The sequence below is a fragment of the Pelophylax lessonae genome (assembly GCF_965119305.1).
Source record: "Pelophylax lessonae genome assembly, chromosome: 12".
Lineage (NCBI taxonomy): Eukaryota > Metazoa > Chordata > Amphibia > Anura > Ranidae > Pelophylax > Pelophylax lessonae.
In genome coordinates, this window is record NC_138779.1 from 111806358 (window position 1) to 111818655 (window position 12298).

The 12298-nt window shown below is 41.3% G+C and overlaps 1 protein-coding gene across 2 annotated transcripts in view; it reads left to right on the top strand.

Moving 5' to 3' along the window:
• The window catches only part of FAM83E (family with sequence similarity 83 member E), a 121571-nt gene that overhangs the window by 47083 nt on the left and 62190 nt on the right, over positions 1-12298 (top strand). For both annotated transcript variants that reach the window (XM_082274157.1, XM_082274158.1), the window contains exon 3: positions 11049-11216. In XM_082274157.1, the coding sequence (XP_082130283.1) occupies positions 11049-11216 (168 nt within the window). The remainder of the gene's footprint in view (positions 1-11048; positions 11217-12298) is intronic.

Sequence of the window (12298 nt, forward strand, 5' to 3'; positions counted from 1 at the left end):
ATGATTAACATTTTTGTGATTGTGACACTATAAGGATCGGCACAGAGCACTTTAATATAATACACATATCACTGGATTACTTTACTGTCACCACCATAAGCACTTTATTGTATTATAATTTTATGAATTTTAATATTATTTATTGGTATACACATTTTTTTTTGGGTGACTATTATTACCATAAGCACTTTATTATTTATTAGAATTTCTATGAATTAATAATATTATATATTGGTATATATTTTATATACTGTACATTTTTTTGGGAATATTAACAGAATATGTGATTGGATTGAAGTCTATATGACATACGGCATTTATAGATTTTTTGGATTGATTATATATGACACAATTTATACCACACAATATATATTTAATTATTTTGATTTTATAATCACACATTGATTTATGGATATTGGAGTGACACACTCACCATTTGAATATTTATTGAGATAGATTTATGAACTAGCCCTGAAGCGCAGTACTTCCCCCCTATTTATATATACACAGTATCTCACAAAAATGAGTACACCCCTCACATTGTTGTAAATATTTTATTATATCTTTTCATGTGACAGCACTGAAGAAATGACACTTTGTTACAATATAAAGTAGTGAGTGTACAGCTTGTATAACCGTGTAAATCCGTTGTATAACCGTGCACAGCCATTAATGTGTAAACCGCTGGCTTTTAGTCCTCCATGAAGACATTACAGAAATGGTGGATGTTAGAGACCTTGCGCTCCTCCACCTTCCATTTGAGGATGCCCCACAGATGCTCAATAATGTTTAGGTCTGGAGACATGCTTGGCCAGTCCATCACCTTTACCCTCAGCTTCTTTAACAAGGCAGTGGTCGTCTTGGAGGTGTGTTTGGGGTCCTTATCATGTTGGAATATTGCTCTGCAGCCAAGTCTCTGAAAGGAAGGGATCATGCTCTGCTTCAGTATGTCACAGTACATGTTGGCATTCATGGTTCCCTGAAATGTAGCTCCCCAGTGCCGGCAGCACTCATGCAGCCCCAGACCATGACACTCCCACAACCATGCTTGACTATAGGCAAATAAGTTTATCTTGGTCTCATCAGACCACAGGACATGGTTCCAGTTATCCATGTCCTTATGCCCCATACACACGTGCAGATTATCTGCAGACTTTTGTCTGCAGACTTACCAAAACCATATAATATGAGGTCAAACCTAAACACTTTCAATTTGTATGCAATCCGGCAGGCCCTTGCACTACATAGAAAAGGTAAGTCTGCAGACAAAAGTCTGCAGATAATCTGCACGTGTGTATGGGGCATTAGTCTGCATGTCTTCAGCAAACAGTTTGCGGGCTTTCTTGTGCATCATCTTTAGAAGAGACTTACTTCTGGGATGATAGCTATGCAGACCAATTTGATGCAGTGTGCAGCATATGGTCTGAGCACTGACAGGTTTACCCCCTCCCCTTCAACCTTTGCAGCAATGCTGACAGCGCTCATACATCTATTTCCCAAAGACAACCTATGGATATGACGCTGAGCACATGCACTCAACTTCCTTGGTTGACCATGGCGAGGCCTGTTCTGAGTGGAACCTGTCCTGGTAAACCGCTGTATGGTCTTGGCCACCGTGCTGCAGCTCAGTTTCAGGGTCTTGGCAATCTTCTTATAGCCTAGGCTATTTTTATGTAGAGCAACAATTCTTTTTTTCAGATCCTCAGAGAGTTCTTTGCCATGAGGTGCCATGTTGAATTTCCAGTGACAAGTATGAGAGAGTGATTGCGATAACATCAAATTTAACACACCTGCTCCCCATTCACACCTGAGACCTTGTAACACTAACGAGTCACATAACACCAAGGAGGGAAAATTGTCACATGAAAATATATAATAAAATACTTAAAAAAATGTGAGGGGTGTATTCACTTTTGTGAGATACTGTATATACAGTATATATATATATATATATATATATATATATATATATTTTTTTTTTTTTTTTTAAATATATATCTACATGCAGATGATGAAAATATAGATGGAACTAGAATAAATAGTAGAAGACACAGGATGTGACTATGAGCTAATCAGGGTTCGGCAAAATAGCTGATATATTGGACAAATACAAAGCTTAGGGCGGCTATCTAGCTTCCAGGTTCTATTAGTCATCATGTTGAAGCCTACAGTTTAAGTCATTATTCTTGACCATATCTGAGTTTATACATTATAAGAGACATTAGCAGGGATACAGCTACTGGCAGACAGCTTGTTGACCATCTATGTTACCTGTCTCTGCACTGTGGTTTTAGTTCTGTCCTAATTGTCATGACTAAGGTATAAAATATGGCTTGTACTTATCTACTATACCAATAAAACCCCACCCCCTTCCAGTAAAATAGCCACGCCACAACCGGTTGGAGTTAAATTGGCCAGGCAGCCTTTTATTAACCAAACATATAAATAACAAATAAATACTGATCAATAACATCATAACCTGAACACACAGTGTATAAAATAAAATTGTAGCCACAAGGTCCTAATAGGCATACATTCAACGACAGTACCTGCGAATCACTTGTCAGGCCTCCAACCACAAAAACACCGACTCGGAGACAACTCGCAGGTACCTGCACCAACTGAGAGGCGTACCTCAGACGGGTCCATCCACCACACCTTTTGTGCCCATATAAACCTAAAAAGGACCTTGCACCCCGCCACTGTCCCAATAGACTCCCTTCCATATCCCGTAATCCAACTCAAAACATCCCACCAAAGGCAAAGTGGGAGGGTGGGAAGTTGTTCCCTGCTTGCTGACCTCCGATTGACTCCCATTCCCTCAGGTTAACAAAATCTTATCCCCCAATGCTCCTTCCAACCCTGGCCATGCCCGTCAGCCAGCTAACTGTCCTGTTAATCCTAAACAACTCTTTTCCTTCCTATGCCTAAGCCCTTTTAACCCTTGTCATACCGGCCCTCAGTTAAGTGCCTTCTGTTTTACTCTGGGCCTCTCTTAATTTGAATATTGATGTTCTTGCCTAGGTTATAGCTATCATGAGCAAAGCTAATCCATGGGCCATAGCCTGGAGCACCCTGCTTTTTTATTCCACTTTCTCTACTTGAAGCTCTAACGAACACCAGGCATTCCTAACTTCTGCACCTTTTACAGGCCACTGATAACATAAGCTCTTGTTTTCACGTCTATTCTTCACAGGGGTTGATTTACTAAAACTGGACAATGCAACATCTGGTGCAGCTCTGCATAAAAAAAAACAATCAGCTTCCAAGTATTATTGTCAAAGCTTTATTGAACAAGCTGAAGTTAGAGGCTGATTGACTACCATGCACAGCTGCACCAGATTTAGTAAATTAACACAGAGTCAAATCATATCTTATATATTTTCTATTTCTGATTGGCCCAGGCTCTAACTCATGTATTGATTGACTCCCACCTATGGCCAACAACCCTTAGTTTACAAAAGGGTAAACTGAGGGTTGTGAGCCAGACTGGTTAACCAAAGTCCAGATTGGTTAACCAAAGGACTTTGGTTAACATCTGGTTACTGTCCACATTTTTGCCCATAGTATCCCTTGTATCCTTCCCAGAAGTTCCCAGCTGCCCTAGTCTGCAGCCTCCTGCTTGTCTTGACTCTCAGCTGTGCCATTCTCTTTACAAGTAAAATTCCCAGACCTGCCCCTGCCTTTGACCAATGGCAGCATTTAGGGCCAAATATATAAAATGGTGCCAGTCCCCTAAATATATATATAAAAAAACCTGTTCTCAATTGTTTTCGGCAAATATACACTGTAATGTCAAAAATATTGGGACACCTGCCCTTACATGCACCTGAACTTTAATGGCATCCCAGCCTCCGTAGGGTTCAATATTGACCCACCCTTTGCAGCTATAACAGCTTCAACTCTTCTAGGAAGGCTGTCCACAAGGTTTAGGAGTGTGTCTATGGGAATGTTTGACCATTCTTCCAGAAGGGCATTTGTGAGGCCAGGCACTGATCTTGGACGAGAAGGCCTGGTTCGCAGTCTCCGCTCTTAATTATCCCAAAGGTATTCTTTCGGGTTAAGTTCAGGCCAGTCAAGTTCCTCCACCCCAAACTCGCTCATCCATGTCTTTATGGACCTTGCTTTGTGCACTGGTCTAATTTTTTTTTCTTATTCTTTTATTAAAGTGATTTTAAAGTTTATTATTACTTTTTTTAAAAAACAACAAACATTATACTTTCCTCCTCTGTGCAATGGTTTTGTACAGAGCAGTCCTCTTCTTTTTGGGTCCCTGGCCGGCAGTTCTGGCTCCTTCCCTGCTGTTGCGTGCCTCTTGCTATGGGGCACTCGAGCAGGCTCCCTCCTGAGGGGCGCTCCTGTGAATGGACATTGTTCATTCACACACAGAGCGTGGCTCCGCCTCACCCCCTGCTCTCTCCTTGGTTGCCAACGGCATCAGCTGCTGTGTTAGCCAATGAGGAGAGAGAAACCCAGTAGAGCCGCTGTCCTCATGCGCATCGCTGTATCGAGATGGAGCTCAGATAAGTATAAGAGGGTGGGGGGTTGGGGAGCTGCATCCTCAATTTTTTTTACTTTAATGCATAGAATGTATTAAGGTAAAAAAAAAAAACCTCTATCTTTAGAAACACTTTATTGTTGTGGCAATCATTACATGACTAAAGGATTCCTCAACCTGGGTCCTTAAGACTATAGAATAACAATACCGACTGTGTGACATGGGTTTCATACGGCCACAGCAGCCAATTAATAAAACATACCAATAAGTGCATATTCAACAATGTAATTCTAACAATGCCCAACAACAAGGGGTTTTTTGGTGTCCTTAGGCACAATTTTAACTGGAATCGTCCAGGTCCAGGTCCTTAGCCGTGCCCCAAATGGCACAAAGACGTTACGACATCACACATACCTCCAATTTTCCCCCCAGGGGACCTAGCTCCTGTGAGGACCACCACTAACCAAGTGAAAGCGCCATACCCTAGATCAGTGGTCCTCAACTCCGGTCCTCGGGGCCCACTAACAGGCCAGATTTTAAGTATTACCATGGGGAGATGCAGACTAGAATACTGCAATCACTGAGCAGCAAATTAGATAACCTGTGATGTAATTTAGTTATCTTGCAAATCTGGCCTGTTAGTGGGCCCACGAGGACCAGAATTGATGACCACTGCCCTAGATGACCCCACAAATTTTTAACAATTTAATTACTCACTGACCCCCCACGCCCCCACCCCTCAAAGACCCCCTGACCCGTGTCTGCTGTGGCAAAGTGTGGAAAGATACATAACTTACATTTTTTAATTTTTTACTTATTTATTTTTATTTATTTATTTTTAACTTGATCAACGTCCAAGACACCAAAATGCATTCCCACCACCTGTACACTTCAGTAACCTCTAACACAAGGGCGGGAGGGAAGTTACCTGCCAACACAGACCCTCACATTTGGACCCTGCCCATCCAGCCTCTGCCTCCAATCAGGTAAGGCCTACTCCCCTTCCCACTACACTGACCTAGTTGACCCTTCCCAGACCCTGTTCCTCCCTTAGTTATGCAGTCCTTTTGTCCATCCTCTCTTACAGGTCTTACTTTTTTGCAGATGGTGGCTTATGCCTATAAAGCTTAACTTTAGACAAACATCTAAATACAGAGTTGAAATACACATACCAGAGTTGTTTCACCTGCAAAATGATTTGCATTTCTTGTTCTGAGATTTACAAAGCCCCGCTACATATTAATGCCTGGTTGGTGTCCTGATCTTTACTGCAGTTTAGCAATAAGGCCTGCTACCTCACTGCCTCCTGCCTGTAATTGAACAGTGAAGAACCAGCAGCACAGTGATAAGCTATCCCTCTGAGTGTATGGAGGGTTATTTATTTATGACGTTTTAGGCCTTGTGCAGACAGGCGTAATCAGGCATACAATATACAAGCTGTTTTCTCACGGCTGGGGAAACACAGGTGGGATGTACAGACAGCCATAGAAGTGTATGTCCCTGCACACATGTAAACATGATGCTTCCATGCATAAGGTTTTACCCATGCATGCACGTACAAAATATGTGGACACTTCCATGTTCAGTAATAGCATTAGTGTTTATATGAGTAGAGGGGAGTATAGCCATTCACTCTTGGAGCCAGCTGTATGCTCTACCGGTGACTCTCCGGCCATAGGAAAAAGATGTGTATTTATGCCAGGCATATTTTTTGCCTAATTACATCATTGTGCATGTACACAAAGTGTGTATTACATATGGTCTCCTCCCCTACTGCTATTTATATGCAGCATGGATTTCAGCACAAAACATTTAATTTCATGTTTCACATATCAGTGTCCATCGCTCTCCTTTTATGTCTTTATTAAGAAGTTTGAAGCAACCAGACACTCACTAAGTGTCATTTTTCAAGCTGGAATCTCAATGGTTGCTTGAGACCACAAAGGCAGATTGAAGAGAAATCTGATAAAGGACGCTCAGTTGTTTCTCTTCTTACAAATGAACTGTGCGCCTTTACACAATATTTGTGGTATGCTAGGAGTGGGCGCTGACTGTTGGTGTGGATGGTTTTAGAGTTCAGCTCTGAGAACATGTGTAAATCCTACAGCTCTTCTATCAATATATTATAAATAGTAAAGCACCGCTCCTAACCACTTGCCTACTGAGCACTTATACCCCCCTTCCTGACCAGGCCAATTTTCAACTTTCAGCGCTGTCACACTGGGAATGATAATTGTACGGTCATGCAACTCTGTACCCATATGACATTTTTATCATTATTTTCACACAAATAGAGCTTTCTTTTGGTGGTATTTAATCACCACTGGGGTTTTTATGTTTTGATAAATAAACAAAAAAATGCCCAAAAAAAAAAAAAAAGTGTGTTTTATAGTTTATTAGAACATTTTGCAAACGTAATTTGTCCTTCATTGATGTGCACTGATGAGGCTGCACTGATGGGCACTGATGAGGCGGCACTTATGGGCACTGATAGGTGGCACTGATGGACTCTGATGAGGCAGCACTGGTGGGCACTGATCAGGAGGCACTGATGAGGCTGCACTGATGGCCACCGATAGATGACACTGGTGGGCACTGATTAGCAGCACTGGTTAGTACTGTTTAGCAGCACTGGTGGGCACTGAGGGGACCAATGTCCCTGTAACAGAAGCCTTATAACAGCTTTCTTCTTTTTTCCTCACGGTGTCAGAGTGAGGGGAAAAAAAGCAGATAACCGGCTTTTGTTTACTTTTGTGATCAACTGTGATTGGCTAACAGCTGATCACTTGGTAAAGGGGCGCTGTGATTGGCCCTTTACCCCGATCTGTGATCAGCTAACCCACCATTTTAAGCCCCCGCTGTAGCCATCGTTCACGTATAGCGCGGGTGCCAATTGGTTACCCTTCAAACTTAACCCCTAACCTATGCCCTAACAGTAAAGCCTAATACTTAACCTAACCCCTAAAGTACCATAAAGTGCTACTAAATACTAGGCTTTTTTTAGCTTAAACCTTTTTATTTTCATGTTGGGTGGCGTGGAGTAGGATTAGAACACCTGTCAGGTGTTTTATTGTTGTTTGTGCCCCTGTTAGGCTGGCCATAGATGGTTCCGATCTCGAACGATTCTTGCTGACCTGGCCGAGATTGGAACCGTCTATGGCCGGCTGTGATTCAAACTGTGCATGAGCAGGCTGAATGTACCAAATGTATCGATCAATCAACAGCCTTCCGGATTTATGCGCGATTATCGCAAGAGCCTGCTATAGCCGCTAGCATTAATCACTGACTTCTCCCTGTGGGAATGGCTACAGAGGTACAGATAACAACCTCTCATCGCCCACAACTCATGATTTGCAGTGTTTATGTGTTTAGGACTTGTGTGAAACCTTCCCATGTAATCATATGATAATGTTAGAAAAGCTCCAGGCTTGTATTGATACTGTTTGCCTCTAAACCTGTATAGTAGAGAAAGTGAGGTGCGTTAGACTGCTTGGTGTTTTGTGGTTTATCATGAGATTGTTAGGCAGCATTTTTAGGTTACTTTTAAGGTGGGGGTCCCTGGGACTACAAATAAGAATACTTTGAGGCATTGGAAAATTACAGTTGAAATCCAATGCATGAACCTAACTGAATGGTGTTGCTTTTTATTGGTAAATCAGTTAAAATAAAAATGGCCTATCTTTCTAAGTATCTCCTTTTTGGAACATTTGTCTTTCAGTAGGCCCTGAATTGCATACACTGTAACCTTTCCAGTTTTTAGCAAAGGATAAATACATGCATGAAAACAAACAAGAAAGGAGGCACAAACGCCTATCGCATTATCCTTCGACACCTTTAAAATGTTTTATTAAAAAGCAAAAAACATACTCACAAGACATGAAAAGTAAAATCACATACCACATATTAACCCCTATGTGGAAAAGGACACGTGCCTGTGCTTGGACATGCTCCCTTCCTCCGAGGCTCCCGAAACGTGTTAGAAGTCCAAGCACAGGGACGTGTCCTTCCTTTTCCACATAGGGGTTGATATGTGATATGCGATTTTATTCTTCAATTCTTGTGAGTATGTTTTTGACTTTTTAATAAAAATTTTTAAATGTGTTGAAGGGTAATGCACTAGGCATTTGCACCTCCTTTCTGCAGTGTGATAGAAAAGTAATATGCCATGTATGGCAGACTGGCATAATGTACATACTGCCTCGTTCTATATAGCCATGGTCATCAAGAACTCAGATCAAAGATTTCCACCTGGTAATACTTTGTTACAGTAAATCCATAAAAACAGGTTTCAGGTTATTGGAAAACAGAAAATGTTACTAACATTTATAAACAACTAGGAGGTGCTGGTAATCAATTCATGTGTCAAGAATTTGTATTGCAAAGCAAATTACATTTTATGTATAGCTAACCTTGGAAACAATCAGGACCAGTCCTGCAAATTTTTTTAATAAAATGGGAGAAAATTAGCTCTTCATTGAGCTGGTTATAGACATTAGACGACTGAGTGCATACACAAGAGGCAATAAAATATCATATTGTTGATGTCGAACATATTGTTTGACTATTTTTTAGTTAAAGTGTTACTAAACCCACAAAAGTATAATCAGTCTGTATATGCAGTAAAGCATGCTTGGTATACTTACTGTGAAACCTAAGGTGTTAATCCTTTGTACTGTGTATAAAGGCTGTTTGATCCTGTCTTCTCTGATCCTCCTCTTCTTCCACTGTCTCCACAAAATATAACCTGATAATTACAGAGCCAGGGGGCTGGCTGCACATGCTCAGTTTGGTGTGTATTGCGTATTTTTTCTTGGGAGAGTGCATGTGATCAGCACAGGTCCAATCAACACTGTCCAAGCATGTCCAGACAGAGGATCAGGGGAGAATGAAAACTCCTCCTACATGCTTTACTAGGAACTGATAGAAGTCACAAGATTGATATATACTGCCGATCAGAAAAGGCATGTGTGCGGGAGCCACCGGTCACGGCACAGGGCTCTGAAGAAATGGTGGCAGTTCCTTCAGAGCGCATGCGCCAATGACATCATTGGCGCAGTATACAGTAAATATCTCCTAAACAGTGCACGGTTAGGGGATATTTACAGTACCTATAGGTACAAACATTACAGGGGGGTTTACAAACTCTTTAAAATGCTGCCACTCTGTTCAAGCCTGGAGCCAGCATGCGTTCCAACTGATGTTCTGGACCGGAAATTACATGACTAGAATTTCCGCTTCTATGCACGTTTCGTCAATCTGACGTCATCAGAAGCCTTTTTTCACTGCATTTTTTTGGTATGGGGTCCTAATACAAATATTTTATTAGTTAATCTGAATCAACTTGATGAGCCAACTTCCATAAAACAAAGAATGCCAAACAAAAATGGGGGTGCTGGGGAAAAACAAACAGAGAGCAGGAGGGTCATCACAACAATGGACACAGAATTCAAAAAAGTGTATTAATAGACGATCAACAAGATAAGAAAATCCACTGTACTTCAGGGGTTCGCTAAAACTCTCCTTTTTTATGGCTTGTGGACTTGTACGATATGTCCTTCAGGAATGTTTGAGAAAGGTTCTAAAGTGTTTGTAGATTTTCCATGTAAGCACCACAGGTAATGCTGCGTGAAGTCAATGCTAAATTACCTGCTGATGCAAATACTGGATGTGAAATCTACAAAAACTTTCAAACCATTTTTAGTCCAGGCATTCCTGAAGGACATCTCATACAAGTTCTAATGATGGGGGATTTTGTGAACCCTCAAAATGCGGTGGCTTTCTTATCCAGTTGATCTTGTAATAATAAACTGTTCTGCATTAGGCTAGCCATTTTTTACCTCAAAGCATTTTTATTATTATAGTATAAAATGCCTACTACCTGTCCTACATCCCTGCTCTAAACACTTACCACGCTCTATGTCACCTCTCCAGACATGTCCCAGGCTCCAGCAGCATCACTTACCCTCACTTCCTGCTTTCACAAGCGAAACAAAGAGCAAAGGAATCCTAGGACTCTGCTGCTCACAGTCTAACTCTCTCCTGTGAGGAAGGAATGGGAGTGTGTCTTACTGGGGCTGTGTGTGTCTATGGTCACACACAGCTCAGCACAGGACCTGACTGGAGCACACACACAGGTGCCTCCTCAGCACCCCAGCTTGGTACAGAAGGCACCCGAAGGAGGAAGGAGTCTACAGAGCTGGGGGTGACTGTGAGAAAGAGGAAAGTGACCATCCTGTGCAATATCATTGCATAGAGCAGGTCAGTATTACCTCTTTTTAATTTTTTTTTTAAATTCTTAATTTGCCTTTGATATCACTAAAAGGTTTTTACTGGGATAAAATATTATTCTAAACCTATGAAAATGTGTATGAGGCAGGCAAAGCACTGCAGGCATCAGACTTGGCTAGGAAAGGACCATAAGTTTCAGAGCAAATAAGTGCAAATAAGAACGTGCAATTGTTTTCTGATTTCTGTAGACACCCTAACAAAAATAATATCTGCTATGTATTTTTTGGATGGTGCTGTCACAGCAAATATTTGTTTTTTTCAGGTTATCGCAATAGTCATGGACATTTTCACAGATCCAGATATTTTCCTGGACTTGCATGAAGCAGCCACGCGAAGAATGATTCCTGTGTACATAATTCTGAGCTCTCATCATCTGTCCCCTTTCCTTCATATGGTGGAAACCATAGGAGTTAATGTCCGATTCACAGAGGTACATTTACATTTTACTTTCTTCAATTTATTGTATGGCTCAAATGTTTAAAAAAAACCTCCATAAGTTTGTCTTAGCTACTGTCTTAGCATTTTTTCTCCTAGTGAAAATAAATCTGTTATTTGATTCTCATCTATGGAAAAAAAAAGTTGGGTTGTTGACAACCAATCAGGTTTCCCCTTTCTACTGTATGGACAATTTAAACTAGAATTTTAATTTGTTACTATTACTAGTTTTATTTTATGTTGTATTTTTAAGTTTTATAAAGTCAGCCCCATTGCATTTTCTAGATTTGACCATTTGAGTTTTACAGAACTGTATTTTGTGTAATATTACCCTAATGTGAATTAAGGCAAAATCTCTTTGATCAGAACTTTTTCTGCATTAAGGTAAAAAAAAACTTCTGTGTGCCGCTCCACCTTATGTCTACCTGAGCCTGATCTTGATCCAGTGTTGTGCCCAAGGGCAGCGGCTCTCTCTGCTCTCTTCCTCCACACTGTACATGAAGGCTGCAACAGGAGAAACTGACCATTGAAGAGAGAGCAGGAGGTGGGGTCAAGTTATGCTGTGTATGTCAATAGACACACAAAGTACAGCTCAGGATCGAAACCACATGAGTGCCCCCATAGCATGTGGCTTGCTATAGGGCAGGGATCCTCAAACTACGGCCCTCCAGATGTTTGGGAACTACATTTCCCATGAGGCATTGTAAAACTCTGACATTCACAGACATGACTAGGCATGATGGGAATTGTAGTTCCTGAACAACTGGAGGGCCATAGTTTGAAGACCCCTGCTATAGGGGAACTGAGAAGGGGAGGAGCCAGGAGCACCGGGGGGGGGGGGGGTCGAGAATAGGAGGCTTGAGAACCAAGAACCATTGCACAGAGCAAGTAAATATACCATGTGTAATATTTTAAAAATAAATTTACTTTAGAATCACTTTGATCCTATCCCTTAACATCTGTGTTCAAAACATAAATGGAAGTGGGCACCTCTGTAATGCACAAAATTCATTGTCTGGCCTGTCATTAAGCCGGTCATAGATGGATCAAACCTTGGCTGGTTCAGCAGGGACCAGC